At 46.9% G+C, this 20,000-nt stretch overlaps 1 protein-coding gene across 1 annotated transcript in view; it reads left to right on the plus strand.

The window, feature by feature from the left end:
• LOC123767108 (uncharacterized) overlaps nucleotides 1–20,000 on the plus strand; it is a 648,486-nt gene that overhangs the window by 605,483 nt on the left and 23,003 nt on the right. Inside the window, exons 12-18 of the mRNA XM_069304872.1 lie at nucleotides 4,431–4,902; nucleotides 5,653–6,263; nucleotides 6,912–7,098; nucleotides 10,619–10,831; nucleotides 13,037–13,129; nucleotides 15,415–15,606; nucleotides 18,548–18,643. Coding sequence (XP_069160973.1) covers nucleotides 4,431–4,902; nucleotides 5,653–6,263; nucleotides 6,912–7,098; nucleotides 10,619–10,831; nucleotides 13,037–13,129; nucleotides 15,415–15,606; nucleotides 18,548–18,643 — 1,864 coding nt within the window. The remainder of the gene's footprint in view (nucleotides 1–4,430; nucleotides 4,903–5,652; nucleotides 6,264–6,911; nucleotides 7,099–10,618; nucleotides 10,832–13,036; nucleotides 13,130–15,414; nucleotides 15,607–18,547; nucleotides 18,644–20,000) is intronic.

Here is a 20,000-nt window from a genome sequence, read left to right on the forward strand (position 1 = left end):
CCACTCAGGAGCCCCCACCACTCAGGAGCCCCCCACCACTCAGGAGCCCCCCACCACTCAGGAGCCCCCCACCACTCAGGAGCCCCCCACCACTCAGGAGCCCCCCACCACTCAGGAGCCCCCCACCACTCAGGAGCCCCCCACCACTCAGGAGCCCCCCACCACTCAGGAGCCCCCCACCACTCAGGAGCCCCCCACCACTCAGGAGCCCCCCACCACTCAGGAGCCCCCCACCACTCAGGAGCCCCCCACCACTCAGGAGCCCCCCACCACTCAGGAGCCCCCCACCACTCAGGAGCCCTCCACCACTCAGGAGCCCCCCACCACTCAGGAGCCCTCCACCACTCAGGAGCCCCACCACTCAGGAGCCCCGCTGGCCTTTGTACACCTGTGTTTGACAGGTGTACCTCCACAATCAGACCCAGCGAGCTGATAATGTCCTCAGAGGGGACACCATCAGGTCAGGTTTACCATGAGAGACATGGATACCAATCCCTCTTCCTATCCCTCTCCCTATATCTTGCTTCCTCCATCTCTTCTTGCCTTTTCCTTTGTCTCCATTTCCCATGCCTTCTCTTCCCCTTCCTCCCTTCCCCTCTCACCCCCTGCTCGTATTCTGTCTGTGCCTCCTCCCCTTATGCCCTATTTCCCTACCCTAATGGGCCAAAATGCAAAATATCGTCGAATAATCGTGAAATGATGATTATTAGTCACTTCGTTCCGCGATAACCATGTTCTGTGAGTCGTATCGTCCACCTGGATGTCTCGGTGTGTTCTTTATTGTCCCCCAACGTACATATTACAAAGTACTATGAAATGTAGTGACTCAATATTGACCGCGTTTTCTATGCGTCGGCTGGTGAGGTTAGGTAGGCCGCTTGTGTTCGAAGGGGGTTTTTGGGTAGGATAGTTCATTGTAATTGTGTCCGTAGTGGCATATGAAGAGCCGCGAGCAGCGGTGATGGCAGACCGTGCCGCGATTACCGCGAGAGAGAGAGAGAGAGAGAGAATGAGAGACATAGAGAAATGAGAGTTTTTCGTTATTTTATATTGCAGCCTCCACTGGTCTCATCTCTGTCGCAGTATTTGGGATGAGAGCGCAGATGAATGTGTTCTTTTCATCCTGCTACTCTCAATAAAATTCTCTTTTTCGATTTCTGGAGTCGTTTTAATTATCGAATAAATTATTAATTATTTAGTTTGGCAGGTTGTGTGTGTGTGTGTTGTCTTGGGTTTGGCCGTGCGTTTGTAAATATATTTTCTCTTTCGTTCTCTCTCTCTCTCTCTCTTCCCCCCCCCCCCTCTCTCTCTCTTCCCCCCCCCCTCTCTCTCTTCCCCCCCCTCTCTCTCTTCCCCCCCCTCTCTCTCTCTCTCTACATCACAGGGGGGGCTTTCCCAGCTTTCTCACCTATTATTTGGAAATTTTAGTGTAGGTAGCCCCGAGTGTTTAGTCTCCACTCTCAGACAGACAGATAGACTTTTCCATTTATAGATCTAAATAAAGTGTTTGTCTCTGTATCAGCTGTCGTCATTTGATACACGATCTATAATCCTGCTATATTGGGCAGCCCGTCCTCCTAAGGTTTCCCAACGTCAAGAAAACGGTCAATTTTTAAGTGTCCTCTCCTAACCTACCAGAGGATCCAAAACAGAAAACGGGACAGTGCGTCACTTTCGCCAGCCGCTTCTATTTTTCAAGAACGACAATTTTTATCCTTTTGTAACGCATACGAACGAAACGCGACGTTCTTTGTAGGAGGACAGGTTGCAGGAGGACAGGTTGCAGGAGGACAGGTTGCAGGAGGACAGGTTGCAGGAGGACAGGGTTGCAGGAGGACAGGGTTGCAGGAGGACAGGGTTGCAGGAGGACAGGGTTGCAAGAGGACAGGGTTGCAAGAGGACAGGGTTGCAAGAGGACAGGGTTGCAAGAGGACAGGGTTGCAGGAGGACAGGGTTGCAGGAGGACAGGTTGCAGGAGGACAGGTTGTAGGAGGACAGGTTGTAGGAGGACAGGTTGCAAGTGGACAGGTTGCAAGTGGACAGGTTGCAAGAGGACAGGTTGCAGGAGGACAGGTTGCAGGAGGACAGGTTGCAGGAGGACAGGGTTGCAGGAGGACAGGGTTGCAGGAGGACAGGGTTGCAGGAGGACAGGGTTGCAGGAGGACAGGGTTGCAGGAGGACAGGGTTGCAGGAGGACAGGGTTGCAGGAGGACAGGGTTGCAGGAGGACAGGGTTGCAGGAGGACAGGGTTGCAGGAGGACAGGGTTGCAGGAGGACAGGGTTGCAGGAGGACAGGGTTGCAGGAGGACAGGGTTGCAGGAGGACAGGGTTGCAGGAGGACAGGGTTGCAGGAGGACAGGGTTGCAGGAGGACAGGGTTGCAGGAGGACAGGGTTGCAGGAGGACAGGGTTGCAGGAGGACAGGGTTGCAGGAGGACAGGGTTGCAGGAGGACAGGGTTGCAGGAGGACAGGGTTGCAGGAGGACAGGGTTGCAGGAGGACAGGGTTGCAGGAGGACAGGGTTGCAGGAGGACAGGGTTGCAGGAGGACAGGGTTGCAGGAGGACAGGGTTGCAGGAGGACAGGGTTGCAGGAGGACAGGTTGCAATGGAAGGAAGCAATATGTCATAGAAAACGGTAAGCGAGGGAGGCTACATAGCACTGTTCAAGTAACGATAACTTGTATATTATTCACCAAGCCGATACGAGACGGAGTAAATAACACAACGGATAAGTTAAACAAAATAATTATCTTCCCTTACGAATAATTGTGATTTATGGGGGGGGGTGAAGGGAAATAGTTGATGACCCTTTATGGAAATCTGAACATTTTACGAGGTAGTTGGTGACTGTGAGTGGAACGAGGCAATTATAGTAAAAGGGTTCGTGTTTCCTTTCCATCAAATAACCATGAAACAAATAGGAATGGTCAATATATATATAATATATATATATATATATATATATATATATATATATATATATATATATATATATATATATATATGTCGTACCTAGTAGCCAGAACTCACTTCTCAGCCTACTATGCAAGGCTCGATTTGCCTAATAAGCCAAGTTTTCCTGAAATAATATATTTTCTCTAATTTTTTTCTTATGAAATGGTAAAGCTACCCATTTCATGTTGTATGATGTCAATTTTTTGTTATTGGAGTTAAATTTAACGTAGATATATGACCGAACCTAACCAACCCTACCTAACCTAACCTATCTTTATAGGTTAGGTTAGGTTAGGTTAGGTAGCCGAAAAAGGTAGGTTAGGTTAGGTAGGTTAGGTAGTTGAAAAACAATTAATTCAGGAAAACTTGGCTTATAAGGCAAATCGGGCCTTGCATAGTAGGCTGAGAAGTGCGTTCTGGCTACTAGGTACGACATATATATATATATATATATATATATATATATATATATATATATATATATATATATATATATATATATATATATAAGCTGGGTTAAAGATATTTCATATTTCTAGTTTCCAAAAATGATGGTCATGGGGGAAATGTTGGGGGTGATGATGCTTAGTAGAGAGAGAGAGAGAGAGAGAGAGAGAGAGAGAGAGAGAGAGAGAGCTAGCCATCCCTCTATCCATCGTTTAAATTGGACAGAATGTATAATTGGGTAGTAAACTGTGAATGGAACAAGGGATTCAAGATAAGAGGGTGTATTTTATTTTTTTGGTTACATATATATATATATATATATATATATATAGATATAGATATATATATATATATATATATATATATATATATATATATATATATATATATATATATATATATATATATTACTGTATAACGTAGTGTGGTATATAACTCCACATACACTTATTGTTGACATAATTTTATGCCCAATTACAAATCTTACCAATTATTAAGTTATCTAATTTATATAATCCTGGACTTTCATTACTATTATCTAATTCACTACTTTTTCTAGGATTCAATAATATTTCTTTCAGTAACTGATTTACACTCCACAATTTGCATTAATTAGTCCAGTCAATTGAATGATTACAATCTCTTAATTGAATAAATAATGCATTGGACCGGTTCTTATACTATATTTGTTATTTTATTATCTGGTCTAAGATATTCACGTGTTTGGCCAACATAGAATTTATTACAATATGTTGACCAAACAGGTTAACATCTTGACTTGAGAATAAAAGCACATAGTGATCAGAGAATGATGCTAGAGTAATTTGCCATTTCATGCAAAGAGGGGGAGGGAAGGATGTGGCTCGACCCCCGACCCGCCTATCACTACTCATGATCAATAACCAGTCACCCTTGCTAAGTTTGGCGAGGCTAGCCTTAAGCATCTGGCCCCCCAACCTCGAACTGACAAACGGCTATTCTCTGTGTTGAGATATATAAAACTGGTTTACCTCTCCCTCCCTGCACAGGATATTGGGCGTCCTCTCGGTCTGGCGATACCAGAGTACAGCAACCACAACGCCGTCCTCCACACCGACGACTCCCACCACTACGACAGCGACGCCGCCGAGTACGACTACAGAGACTACGGTGACAACGCCTTCGAGCCATACAACGACGTCGAATACAATGAGTTCCCTGACTACGTTTATGACGACTACGAGGACTTCGAGGACGGCCGCGTGTCCAGTACCCACGAGTTGAACGCCGGCGAGGACTTCATCGTCACGCAAGAGGGGGACGTCACGCAAGAGGGGGACGTCACGCTGAGTGAGACAGAAGAGAGCGAGGAGAAAGAGGAGAGAGAAGAAAAGAGGACAGACATGAAGGAGATGTCTGCTGACGCCGGCGGCCGACGAGAGCAGCTGGAGGCCACCTCAGCAGAGACGGATGATGAGGATCTGGTTGAAGGGTCCGGCGCGAAGGACCACGGCAAGTTTGGTGAGTACGTCTTACAGTGAGTAGGCGGCAGACGCGAGTTTGTGTGTCGAATGTGTGCATGTGTGTTTTAATACGTGTGCACGGGCGTTCGAATAGTGCACGGGCGTTCGAATCAATTAGTGCTAAGATTGTCTTATGTGTTGTGTGTTTTTGTGAAGGTAAGCTATGTGTATTTTGTTTGTTTTAATCGTGTAAGTGTGCTTGCATATGTGTATGATTGTTTTATCTGGTGTTCATGTAACTGTGTTTTTGCTGATGTGGGTGTGCTCCCTCGTTTTATTTTTGGACGCTTAAAAAATACCCTCCGAGCACCACGTGTCAGTGGACACCTACGTTTAAATTTTATTTTTAACTGGTTTATGCACCGAGAGAAAGAATATGTGTGTTTTGAAATTCTGAACAGAGAAAAACTGGAAAGTTATATTTGTTCGTGTTTATTCAGAAGTTGACAATGGAAACAATACGCCCACTTGTTTGTGTGTTTTTGCGAATGAGTATTTGTGCGTGTGTGTGAGACCGCGTGCATTTGTGTATGCGTTTGTTTGGTGTTTGTTTTACTTCGATTTGCTTATTTTAATGACAATTAACGATTTGCTCCGTTAATTACAGTCTGAAATTGCCGTCATTGCTTGTGCTTGCGAGTGTACCTCCAGCGTCCTGGTCGCATGCAATGCCCAAATATCATTTACTGTTGTGTGTCGTTATCTTGAAGTTGCTTCTAGTTGGTGAGACTCTCGCATCTTCCGGCAGAGCTGATGTGGTCCGTCTGGTCGGGATGTTCCACTTCTTGCGACGGAGGCGTCCGGATCCGCTCCTACAGCTGCGTTCCCAACCAACTGTTTCTGGAAGAATGCGTCCGCGCAGGGATTGAAACCCAGCAACAGCGGGCGTGCAACTTGCAACCCTGTCCTTCCACCACCACGCCACGCACCACCACCACTACAACCTCCACCACCACCGCCGCCGCGACCACTACCACCACTGCCGCGACCACCACCTCCACCAGCAGAGGGATCAGCGGCGCCTCTACGCCAGAGATGGACAACATGATCCAGTCAATACCATACATGACCTCCACCGACACCTTCTCTCCTCCTCCCGTCACCGCCACACCGTTACACCAGTTCATGACTGTCACCTCAACCCCGTCATCTCCCACCACATCTACCCGTCCTTCCACCACCACCTCCACTACCACAACCAGGACCAAAGTGGTGGAGATGCATCCACTCTTCCCCACCACACTCATCAGTCCGGATCTGGCTCCCGTCAGCGAGACGTCCCACAACGACTCCGCCAAAGTTTACCCAGACAAGAAACCTCACAAAGTTTCTAAAATGGACGACAACTCTGTATGGAAGGTTTGTTTATTGACAGTTTGAAGGCTCTGTTACCTATGGATTTTTTGTTTTCTTTTTGTTTTTTGAGTGTTGGAGTAGCGTGTGACATATATTTATCTGAATAGTTGGCCTCGTGTTCTTACAAGTTTTCAAGGGGTGAAATATATTAATATTTATATAGAGAGAGAGGAAATGAGTTAGTGAAGGAGAGAGGCAGATAGACTGGAACAAAATTTGAGAGGTAGAAATGATTAAGAAACAGTTTCGAAACCAACTTGCATTCCAAATGAGCTATCTTCCAAGGCCCTCCACGTTAAATGCTCTCTTATAGTTAAGAGTGAAGGAATGAATTTGTTTAGCATTAAATGAACAAATCCACAAGGGCCGTGACGAGGATTCGAACCTGCATCCGGGAGCATCCCAGACACTGCCTTAATCGACTGAGCTACGACAGGGTTAAAAGGGATTTGTTCATTTGATGCATCACGTTAGTGTGATCTCTGTGTGTAATTGTTTAGCATTACTTAGGGACATCACCAAGCATATAAGCCGAGCAAAATATTTCAACGCCTCTTTGAGAAAGTCGGATAAGCTAATTAGTTTATGCAGTGGAAGATGTACTGTGTGATTCTCAGAATGCAGGTATCTATCTATATCTCCCTCCTGTAGCAGACGATGAAGGAGAGGGACATGAACGAGGTGCTGCCAAGAGGTGGCCCACCGCCCTCCCTTATGCCCGGCTCCTACAGCAAGAGGATGTCATGGAACCACAAGTGGAGCTACCAGTACCACCACCACCACCACCACCACAACCACAACCAGCAGCCTCACCGCATGAGACATCACCACACCAAGCGTATGTACACCTCTCATACTGCAAAGTCTTTTTTTTCTTTTTCACAATTTGCCTCTAGTCACTTCCGCTTTCGTTTTTATCATCGTCATTACCGCCTCCAACACAGGTACTGCCTCCCAACACAGGTACTGCCTCCCAACACAGGTACTGCCTCCCAACACAGGTACTGCCTCCCAACACAGGTACTGCCTCCCAACACAGGTACTGCCTCCAACACAGGTACTGCCTCCAACACAGGTACTGCCTCCAACACAGGTACTGCCTCCAACACAGGTACTGCCTCCAACACAGGTACCGCCTCCAACACAGGTACTGCCTCCACCCCGTCCATAAGAGAGAGAGGAAATTATCAAGGTAAAGCGCCAAGCCATTACGACTATATAGCACTTGGAAAGAGGTCAACATAAGGATTTGGGATGAGACGGGGAGAAAGGAATGGTGACCAACCACTTGTGAACGGTCGGGAATTGAACGCCGACCTGCAGGAAGCGAGATCGTCGCTCTACCGTCCACCCCCAAGTGGTTAACCCCGCCCTTGAGAACCAGCAGGACGGTAATAACTCATGGAACAGGAAGAGTGCGTGCAGGCGCCGACCACAAGCCTCGCGGCCTTGACCGACACATATTAACTGAGGAACGATAATTCCCGCCAGTAACACTGATCTGAACGACGCCGGTGTATGCCCGACCGCGAGAGTCGCTCCAGGCACGCACGCAGGCACACACACACACACGCACGCAGGCACACACACACACACGCACGCAGGCACACACACACACACGCACGCAGGCACACACACACGCACGCAGGCACACACGCACGCACGCAAGCAAGCAGGCACGCACGCACGCAAGCAGGCACGCAAGCAAGCAGGCACAAGCACGCACTCACTCACACAAACACTGGTAACGTGTGGTCACCTTTGGGAAAACTAGGATAGTTTTAGTTTTGATAGGATAACTAGGATAGAAACTCTTTGGGCGCTGGTGGCTTGAGCGGATAGCACGCTAGATACGTAGTCCTTTGGACCGGGGTTCGATTCCCGGCACCTGCGGAAACAAAAATGGGTAGAGTTTCTTTCACCCTGATGCTCTCGTTACCTAGCAGTAAATAGGTACCTGGGAGTTAGACAGCTGTTACGGGCTGCTTCGTGTGTGTGTGTGTGTGTGTGAAAAATTAGTTAGTAGTTCGTAACAGTTGATTGACAGTTGAGAGGCGGGCCGAAAGAGCAGAACTCAACCCCCGCATGCACAACTAAGTGAATACAACTAGGTGAAAGCACACACACAGGGGGGCCTCGCGACTTGAGTGGACAGCGCTCGAGGGCCGTAATCCTATGGGGCCCGGGTTCGATTCCCGGCCGAGGCAGAAACAAATGGGCAGAGTTTCTTTCACCCTGATGCTTCTGTTCACCTAGCAGTAAACAGGCAATATATATATAGAGAGAAAGAGAAAGACAGAGATATAGGCGTATCTGCTGGGCTGTGAGCCTCCCCCCCCCCCCCCCCGGGCAGTTCTGCTGTGCTTCGCAATTCACGTTCCTTAAAGTTTAGATTGCATTCAAGTCTTTTGTGTTGAGGTGTGACAGATTTCCCCTCCTTTCATTCTCTGCTCTTCTTTCCTTCTCCCTCGTCCTCTCTTCTTCTCTCACCACCTCCTTCTTCTTCTCTCACCACCTCCTTCTTCTTCTCTCACCACCTCCTTCCCATTTCCTCTCGTCAAGAGCTGCAGGATATTTGTCTCTCCTTGAAAGAGGATTTTTTTAACAGCATTATGGAATTAAGTCGATCAAGTAGACGAATATACTTCCTTGTAACTCATGTTTTTCATCGATGACATCCACGGACGCCGCCGGGCAGAGCCGTGGATCAAGCATCTCCCCGTAGCAGTGACGTGTTGAGTGACAAGGGGGTTCGACTACTCAGCCTCCCAAGATGGCGTCATCTCAGACAATTTTCTCGCTAGTCATCTATCCTTTCATGGCTAGCGGGACCTCAATTTTTTAATGTGGGGAAAATGACGTCTCTAGCCACGAGACGAGTCCATTCAATTAGCGACGTGTGTCAAATATCTTTCGGAATACTTGCGTCGTGTCTGCTAAAAAAAAAAAAAAGGAATTCGCATTCTTTGTATTTTTTTTAATTTCTTCTCCCAAGACATGTTATCTAGATTTCAATTTCGTGTTCTTTAGTGATCGTGTGTGCTTTCGTGGGGCTTTCGTGAATGGGTTATTTATGACTGCTCTTGATAGTGTATCACGTTTTCGCGTCTTCCACGTGTCCCAGCACGTGGAAGACATCCCTCTATCTAGCCACTGTGACCTGGGCATCCGGCCACTGTGACGCGGGCATCCGCCCCCACCCAGCAGCATAACTCACCCCCCCCCCCCCCCGCGCACGACATTCGCCAAACTCTGGAAGAAAGAACACAAAACTTCTGTAAATTTGGGGAAGTGTGACTTATTGTGTCGCCTGTCGGTGAGGGACAGCTGTCGCGTCGCTGTCGGACGAGGGACCTGTCGGTGAGGGACAGCTGACGCGTCGCTGTCGGACGAGGGACCTGTCGGTGAGGGACAGCTGACGCGTCGCCGTCGGACAAAGGGACCTGTCGGTGAGGACAGCGGTCGCTGTCGGACGAGGGACCTCGTCCGACAGGAGGAACGGACGCGTTATCATAATTCTTCAATTAACATAAGAATTCCTCAAAGAACAAACTTTATTCTCTCCGTGGAGACTTAGGAAGTCAAAATATATTACAGTTATGAAGCAATTACAGTGTAGCTTACACCCAGCTGCGTCACCTGTGTGGTGTAACACTACAGTCTGCGTCACCTGTGTGTCTTGTAACGCTGCAGTCAACGTCACCTATGTCATATATGTCATATAAATATGAAATATTAAGTACATATTCACATATTTTGTTTTAGTCAAAGCCTCAAAATACATAATCTATTACCTTATTATTACTTCTAACATTTTTTATTGCAAAGTTGGAGTATTTGTCAACAGTTTTTAACTTATTGACAAACTTTATAATATATTTTACTGTTTATTCCACTGAATATAGTCTATATAGTGTTATCTTTTATATAAGCTAACAATATATGAAAGTTATGTAAGTCCATATATTATTATGTTTTATCGTGACTTAATGTAAGGGCAATCATAGTCAAAATATTCATGAATAGTTTCTGTTGTATTTGTGTATTAAACAGGTATTTAATTATTATTTACTCAAATTTTTCTAACAATCAATAATATTGATTATCACAGTAATCAATCTTGTCCACCAAAAAAAAACACAATTATTTACGTTCTATTTCATTCTCCCAAAATTTAATTCTCTGTATATATATTTTTTCCCCCATGCCCGATAACAGTGATGGAGAATCGCTGCTTACGAAAGTACAATGTATCTAATAGCCGTTTTCCAGACTTTTGCAATGATTTTTTGCTATAATATTTTAAAGCAAATAGAAACTCAATACAAATTAAATGAGTGAAATTTGCGTGCCTTCAGACTCGGCAGGACAGGATGGCGAGGACTGCGCAGGTGGCTGTCTCAACCAGGGCCTGTGCGGCTACGGCGGCGTGTGCCACTGCGCGCGCGGCTGGACCGGTCTCCGCTGCCAGACGCCAGAGTGCGCGCGCGGGTGTATCAACGGGGGTGTGTGTACCGCCCCGGACACCTGTCGCTGCCCGCCGGGGTACTCTGGGGCACTCTGTCAGCACGGTGAGTCTATACCCACACGCACACGCGCACGCAAGACAGGGGGCAAGCAGGGGTTTATGCAGGGGGCAAGCAGGGAGCAAGCATGGGGGAGTCTCAGAGCCGTATCACATGCTGTGGGATATTCTGAGTGATTTTAACACGATGGTGACCAAGTTACTTCTTTCCTTATGGTGTTTTTTATTTCTTTGAGCTGATTTACGCCTTGGTGCCTTCAAGTTATGGGTAACACCTGTGTTGGGGCTATAATACAGATGTATATTAAACAGGTGTTTGAAACGCCATCAAACATCTGTACTTCATACAGATGTTTAGTGGTGATGCACAACTAATGAAGGGAAATCAGAAGATAATATGACTGTACTCTCTTGAAAAATGAACGAGACAGTTGAAGAATGATCTGAAAAATGGCAGCTGGACTTTAATATAGATAAATTATACACATATAATTATACACTGTATATATATATATATATACACAGATCTTTAATATAGACAAATTATACACATAGTTATAAACTGTGTATGTATATACAGATCCTTAATATAGACATATTAACAAAAGTTAGGGGGAAGGACAAGGAGTGAGATAACCCAGAGAACACTGCAGAATGTATTTTCCTACATCAGAATACAAGACAATTGACCCTAAATGTTAACATGATAACAATCTGAAGGGAAATGTATAAGTTAGCGTATTATGCCTCAACCTTCAAGTGTACAGAAAGCCTCCAGAGGGGGGAGGGGCCAGATTCACGAAGCAGTTACGCAAGTACTTACGAACAGGGCCAGATTCACGAAGCAGTTACGCAAGTACTTACGAACGTGTGCATCTTTCCTCAATCTTTGACGGCTTTGGTTACATTTATTAAACAGTTTACAAGCATGAAAACTTCCCAATCAACTGTTGTTATTGTTATAAACAGCCTCCTGGTGCTTCGGAGCTCATTAACTGTTTAATAATTGTAAACAAAACTGTCGAAGATTGAGAAAAGGATGTACAGGTTCGTAAGTGCTTGCGTAACTGCTTCGTGAATCTGGCCCCAGGAACTTAAATTAACTGTTCACTACATACCAATTTCGTGAGCCTTTTGTGAGAATTTCGTGAAAATGCAAAACTAAGCAAGAGAAAAGGTTCACGGAACTGAACCACGAGAACCGCTGTAAATGAACCTCATCCACTAGGGACGAATGAAGAAACATGGGGGGGAAATGTTCACGACATATAAGATCTAACAGGGAATTAACGACTAAGTAGACAAATAAGCAATGTTCAAAGTGAGGAGCAACACGACGAGGGGGAAACGCTGATTGAAACTGAAGATTCAAATGAGTCAACAAGGTGTCAGAAAACACTTCTTCCACATAAGACTTGGAAATAAATACACAAGATCAGATGAAGTGATCGAAGCTAACTCAAAATACAACTTAAGAATGGCAATGACAATACAAGTATATGTTTCACGGAATATTCTCATTCCCAATGAACATTTCTCATAACCAAACGCAACAATACTGAGAAAGGAAAACCTGCTAGCCACCGTGAACAAGAATATTCCACATTCGTGTGGGAGCGACAGAATCCCATTGAAAATTCGTTTTCTACAGTTTCCCCTAAAACTGTTTCCTTTACGAAAAGTGGGAAGACCATTATTGTACCGTACCAAGATGAGGTGCCTTGTCTGAGTGGGCTGAGCTTACCTAGTTACTGTAACAGTGTGTGTGTTAGGTGTTACATTACTTTTAGTGAGTTCCTCCTTTACTCATTCATGCATTTGGTCTGGTCGGTACAACGACGGCCTGGCTTCTTCCAGGGTCAGTGTTTGATCTCCAATGAGTTAAGTGTTTGGGTACCGTTCCTTAAGTATGTCTCAATATCCAAGCTCGTTACCTTTCGTCATGTCCCCTGCTTGTACCTGTCCTCATGTCCCTGCTTGTACTCTGTTCCCATGTCCCCTGCTTGTACTCTGCCCTCATGTCCCCTGCTTGTACTTTGCCCTCATGTCCCTGCTTGTACTCTGCCCTCATGGCCCCTGCTTGTACTCTTCCCTCATGTCCCCTGCTTGTACTCTGCCCTCATGTCCCTGCTTGTACTCTGTCCTCATGTCCCTGCTCGTAGTGTTCCGTGGGCGATATATAGTCATACCGTCTTAGCGCTCTCCCGATGATGTCCTCGCCCATCCAAACGTGTGTTTGTCCGTCTCACAGCCCTGTGTAGTCCTGCCTGCAGCAACGGTGGTACCTGCGTCATCCCGGGGCTGTGTGTGTGTCCTGCTGGCTACGTTCCTCCCCTGTGTGCTCGTAAGTCAGTCTGATACTCAGCCTCAGTCTGAGTCTCTCTCTCTGTCTCTCTCTCTGTCTCTCTCTGTCTCTGTCTCTCTCTGGCGCCAGCAACAGCTGCAACATTGACAAGTAGGAAGCAGTTTGCTGGTGTCACACTGAATCTGTGACCAGCGTCTGTCTGCAATTCCATAGTGATGTCGATGCGAGAAACTTCAGAACGCGATAGAAAAATTTTGGTTTGAAGCGAAATAGAGTTTGGAACAAATAATAGCGTTACCGAGAGTGCTGGTTCTAACTCTTGGCTTCCAGGATGTCTGTAACTGGGTGTTAGTTAGTTAGAATAGAGCAGTTAGAATAGACTGAAGTTGATCCAGGACATTGCTTATTGTCCTGATCATCACACCCCATCATCACCACACACCACCACCATCACCACACACACCACCATCACTCACACACACCACCATCACCACACACCACCACCATCACCACACACACCACCATCACCACACACACCACCATCACCACACACACCACCATCACACACCATCAGCACCTACATCACCACCATCATTGATTGTTCAGTTGCGTGCACTGGCAAACTCTGGGTGCATTATAGAGACACGAGAGTGAGTGAAGTAATTAGAAAGCTCCAGGTACCTCATGCCAAAGGGTCTGAATGGTCTAATAACTGGGCATTCAGTGATGTAGTGTGGGAGATCATGCCGTAGTTCCTGCTCACAGAGTTTGCACCTGGAGTGCTCAGGACTGGGAGATCCGTCACCTGCAGCCACCTGCCACAGGTAACGGTATAGCCACCTGCCACAGGTAACGGTATAGCCACCTGCCACAGGTAACGGTATAGCCACCTGCCACAGGTAACGGTATAGCCACCTGCCACAGGTAACGGTATAGCCACCTGCCACAGGTAACGGCAGCCACCTGCCACAGGTAACGGTAACCCAACCTGATCCTGGCAACCACTGTGTCGCATAGTCTGGTGGACGTTGTGTTCTGCCCAGAAACATAGGTTTCGCATCTGAACAAATCATAGCTTTTTATACTGGTGCTTTCAGGTCTTTGGGAGTCAGTAATTTCTCTTCTATGAGACCCGATTGTTTGGAATATTGTCTTGACATCACCAATGAGGCTACCTAGTTCTAATTCAACTTGTTACAAGCTTATCTAGATGTAACGTAAAAGTCTCTCTCCTCCAAAGTGACGTAGACTAATAATGGCTAAGATTCCCCTCTCAAGTGCCTTCCTCATCACGGCTAAGCACCTCATTCCTCAAGTGCCTTCCTCATCACGGCTAAGCACCTCATTCCTCAAGTGCCTTCCTCATCATATTTGATGATGTGATGAACCTCTAATGAACTGCGTTAGTATTTACATAGCCCTGGCAGGCGGCTGCTTCAGTCCTAGTGAGACATATTAAGTCCTTTTTACTGTGTTTTTCTTAATTCCTTATATTCCTACCTTTTGTTTTTTTTTTTATTTTTAGCTGTTTTAATTAGTTTGTTTTTAATTTGTATTTGTTTAATATACTTTATGTTATTTAATGAACCATATTTTGCCTAATTTGATATTATTTGAGTTAATTGTCAATGAGTTGTGCATGAGTTCCAATAGGAGTGAGTTTCTATATGCATGTGTTCGCCTAGAGATGAGTTCCCATTGGAATGAGTTCCCATTGGAATGAGTTCCCATTGGATTGAGTTCCCATTGGATTGAGTTCCCATTGGAATGAGTTCCCATTGGAATGAGTTCCCATTGGAATGAGTTCCCATTGGAATGAGTTCCCATTGGAATGAGTTCCCATTGGAATGAGTTCCCATTGGAATGAGTTCCCATTGGATTGAGTTCCCATTGGAATGAGTTCCCATTGGAATGAGTTCCCATTGGAATGAGTTCCCATTGGAATGAGTTCCCATTGGAATGAGTTCCCATTGGAATGAGTTTCCATGGGGAATGAGTTTCCATGGGGAATGAGTTTCCATGGGGAATGAGTTTCCATGGGGAATGAGTTTCCATGGGGAATGAGTTTCCATGGGGAATGAGTTTCCATGGGGAATGAGTTTCCATGGGGAATGAGTTTCCATGGGGAATGAGTTTCCATGGGGAATGAGTTTCCATGGGGAATGAGTTTCCATGGGGAATGAGTTTCCATGGGGAATGAGTTTCCATGGGGAATGAGGTCCCACGGGAATGAGTTTCCATAGGCATGAGTTCCATTGATGACAACTCATCCTCTTGACAATCTTCCCCCCCCCCCCCCCGTGCGTTTGACGACGGCACGGCAGCCATGTGCACGGCGCGCTGCCTTCACGGCGGGGAATGCACGGGCGTGGAGCGGTGCACGTGTCCCGGGGGCTACACGGGTGCACGGTGCGAGTCTGCCGTGTGTACGCCCTCGTGTCAGCACGGCGGCCTCTGCGTCGCGCCCGGCGTCTGCTCCTGTACCCCAGGTTACGGCGGCTCCATCTGTCAGCGACGTGAGTCTTGAAGAGAGATGATAAGGGGAAGGGAGGGGGAGAGGGCGAGAGAGATGATAAAGGGAAGAGAGGGGAGGGCGAGAGAGATGATAAGGGGAAGGGAGTGGGGGAGAGTGAGAGAGATGGAACGACAGGTGAGCTAGAGAAATGTTCCAGCGAGGTATTGGTGGGTGTTGGTGCATATACCGAAGGCCAGCGGGAGGTGCTGGTACATATCCCGAGGGCCAGCGGGAGGTGTTGCTACATATCCCGAGGGCCAGCGGGAGGTGCTGGTACATATCCCGAGGGCCAGTGGGAGGTGCTGGTACATATCCCGAGGGCAAGCAAGAGGTGTTGCTACATATCCCGTAGGCCCGCGGGGGGTGCTGGTATATATCCCGAGGGCCAGAGGGAGGTGCTGGTATACATCCCGAGGGCCAGCGGGGGGTGCTGGTATATATCCCGAGGGCCAGCGGGAGGTGCTGGTATATATCCCGAGGGCCAGCGGGAGGTGTTGCTACATATCCCGAGGGCCAGCGGGAGGTGCTGCAGAGATGCCGTGGAAAACGGCAAGAAAAAGATATAATGAAATAAAACAAGAAACAATATTGATAAGAACGAAACATGTCTGGAACCCTCCCAAGAGGAACCCTCCCAAGAGGAACCCTCCCAAGAGGAGCCCTCCCAAGAGGAGCCCTCCCAAGAGGAACCCTCCCAAGAGGAGCCCTCCCAAGAGGAACCCTCCCAAGAGGAGCCCTCCCAAGAGGCGCCCTCCCCAAGAGGAGCCCTCCCAAGAGGAGCCCTCCCAAGAGGAGCCCTCCCAAGAGGAGCCCTCCCAAGAGGAGCCCTCCCAAGAGGAGCCCTCCCAAGAGGAGCCCTCCCAAGAGGAGCCCTCCCAAGAGGAGCCCTCCCAAGAGGCGCCCTCCCAAGAGGAGCCCTCCCAAGAGGAGCCCTCCCAAGAGGCGCCCTCCCCAAGAGTAGCCCTCCCCAAGAGGAGCCCTCCCAAGGGGAGCCCTCCCAAGAGGCGCCCTCCCCAAGAGGCGCCCTCCCCAAGAGGAGCCCTCCCAAGAGGAACCCTCCCAAGAGGAGCCCTCCCAAGAGGAGCCCTCCCAAGAGGAACCCTCCCAAGAGGAGCCCTCCCAAGAGGCGCCCTCCCAAGAGGAGCCCTCCCAAGAGGAACCCTCCCAAGAGGAGCCCTCCCAAGAGGAACCCTCCCAAGAGGAGCCCTCCCAAGAGGAGCCCTCCCAAGAGGAGCCCTCCCAAGAGGAGCCCTCCCAAGAGGAACCCTCCCAAGAGGAGCCCTCCCAAGAGGAGCCCTCCCAAGAGGAGCCCTCCCAAGAGGCGCCCTCCCCAAGAGGAACCCTCCCAAGAGGAGCCCTCCCAAGAGGAACCCTCCCAAGAGGAGCCCTCCCAAGAGGAGCCCTCCCAAGAGGAACCCTCCCAAGAGGCGCCCTCCCCAAGAGGCGCCCTCCCCAAGAGGAACCCTCCCAAGAGGAGCCCTCCAAAGAGGAGCCCTCCCAAGAGGAGCCCTCCCAAGAGGAGCCCTCCCAAGAGGAGCCCTCCCAAGAGGAGCCCTCCCAAGAGGAGCCCTCCCCAAGAGGAACCCTCCCAAGAGGAGCCCTCCCAAGAGGAGCCCTCCCAAGAGGAACCCTCCCAAGAGGAGCCCTCCCAAGAGGAACCCTCCCAAGAGGAGCCCTCCCAAGAGGAGCCCTCCCAAGAGGCGCCCTCCCCAAGAGGAACCCTCCCCAAGAGGAGCCCTCCCAAGAGGAACCCTCCCAAGAGGCGCCCTCCCCAAGAGGAGCCCTCCCCAAGAGGAGCCCTCCCCAAGAGGAGCCCTCCCCAAGAGGAGCCCTCCCCAAGAGGAGCCCTCCCCAAGAGGAGCCCTCCCCAAGAGGAGCCCTCCCAAGAGGAACCCTCCCAAGAGGAGCCCTCCCAAGAGGAGCCCTCCCAAGAGGAGCCCTCCCAAGAGGCGCCCTCCCAAGAGGCGCCCTCCCAAGAGGCGCCCTCCCAAGAGGCGCCCTCCCACGAAGGGTTCAAGCTCAACCAAAGTTATTCAACTAGATTAGAACAAGCAGCTGAGGCAAGCAGAAGGAGAACACAAGAATAAGAACACGACGAACAATAACTTCGTGTTCATCAAGCCTTCATGGAACGACAGACGAAACATGTACATCTTTCGATAGTCATATCCAGTGTGTTTTCATTTATTAAAATATTGTATTAGTTCTGAAGCCCAACGGGGCTGTTTATAAAACTAATAACCTTGAAATTTTCAGTATACGAAGCTCGAAAGTTGTTTAATAAATGTCAATATATATCCGCCATGGTTCAGAAGAGATGTACAGGTTTCGTAAAAGGGAACGTTAATGCCTCGATGAATCGTGGTTCTAAAAAATTCCTGCCTATCAGTTGTTGTTTTTCACTATAATGAATATAGGTTATAGTCATTTTGCATGTATATTGTCTAATGTTTTTTATTTTTTTTAGTTTTAATATATTTATATATTGTTTTATCGCATATAATTTGAATGTGTTTTTTTGCTTTTTATAAATATGTCACTTTTGTCATTTTTTTATATATATTAAATAAACCTCCCTTTCCTCCTATACAGTAATCATGAGATAAATTATAGTGTTCAACTTTACCTGTGTATGTATTCATACACAGCCGGATACAGGATACAGCTGGAGTCACCTGGCTGTATCCTCACAGGTTCCCAATAGTCCTCGAACTTTTGCCCACGTTCAAAACATATCTATGAACTATGTACTCCTGTGGTCGACATATTCACAAACATATTCATATGGCCACTTTTTCCACGGGAACACGTGGGCACTACACACCTTACACACACACACACACACACACACACACACACACACACACACACACACACACACACACACACACACACACACACACCTGTATCCCCGTATCCCATGCCCGTGTCATGTGTTGCAGCTGTGTGTCGGCCGCCGTGTCAGCACGGAGGGACGTGCCTGGCACCTTACCTGTGTCGATGCCCGGCTGGCACCCTGGGCACGTACTGTCAAAATTGTGAGTTTTAGTTCTAAATTTCATTTCAGTTTGATTTTAATATATTTTGTTATGTTTGCTTCTGTTTCAGTCGACATTGTTAATGTTGATTTTTATTGTTTTCTTTCCCATTGTTTTCTTTCTTGAGTTTCAGATTATATTATATTATTATTATTATAATATATTATATATATATATATATATATATATATATATATATATATATATATATATATAATATATATATATATATATATATTATAGAATTTTGGAGAACTGATTTTTCAATTACCATCGACAGTGAAAAGAAACATAAAAAACATTGAGAAAATTCGTGTTAGAAATATTAATCTTACTTTTACGGTCATATTTAATAATATATGTCTACAGGAAAGACTGCTACCAAAATATACTAATATATTATAATATATATATATATATATATATATATATATATATATATATATATATATATATATATATATATATATATAGATGCGTTTAAAGCGAAAACAACGCAATATGAAAACAGTTACTGTACATACCAGGGACATTTTTCTTACAAGAGAAAGATAAAAATTGGTTAAAAATGTCAAGACAAGTTTCTGACTACTTGACCATTAGCACACTGGCACTCCGCCAGGGCCACAGACATCAACACCAAGTAAAACACATCACAATACACAAATAAAATAACATTAAACAATAGTCATATTAGGTGACGTTCAAGGTTATACAAGCACGCAAAAGCCAAGACAGTTTTACAGCCGGATCCCTAAGTGAGGCAAATGCAGTGTTTGCGTTCCTAACTATAACTCACACGGAGGACTACGATTGTAAATGAATATGGACATCGAGAAACAATCTATTCAGATGTGACAGGAAACACTGAGTGGGATCAAAAAATATATAAAATAACCTCATATAAAACACTACTATCCTTTCTACTACACCTTTGTCCTCACTCCTCTCTTGCCTATTTATTGCCTGTCTCTACTTCCTCATCATTACGGGCTATTCATGCCCGTGCCACCTCTTGGGTGGCTTAATCTTTATCAAATCAATTCCTCATCACACGGGAGACATCTCCCGTCACGCAGGGTGCAGTCGCACCTCCACAGATCTCCAGTATCAGCTCTTGATACTGGTAAAGGCTCATAAGGGCCACCACTTACGGGCTATTCATGCCCGTGCCACCTCTTGGGTGGCTTAATCTTCATCAATCAATCAATCTTCCTCATCACAATCGACTGGAGAATGGTCCAGGACCGAAACGTCGTCGTCCCTTCACCTTCTAATGCGTGGTCTGGTCAACTCATATAAAACATTTGTATATCAGAAATGCACTCATCTGCACAGAGTTGCTAAGCACCATAAA

Source organism: Procambarus clarkii, chromosome 53, assembly GCF_040958095.1.
Source record: "Procambarus clarkii isolate CNS0578487 chromosome 53, FALCON_Pclarkii_2.0, whole genome shotgun sequence".
NCBI lineage: Eukaryota > Metazoa > Arthropoda > Malacostraca > Decapoda > Cambaridae > Procambarus > Procambarus clarkii.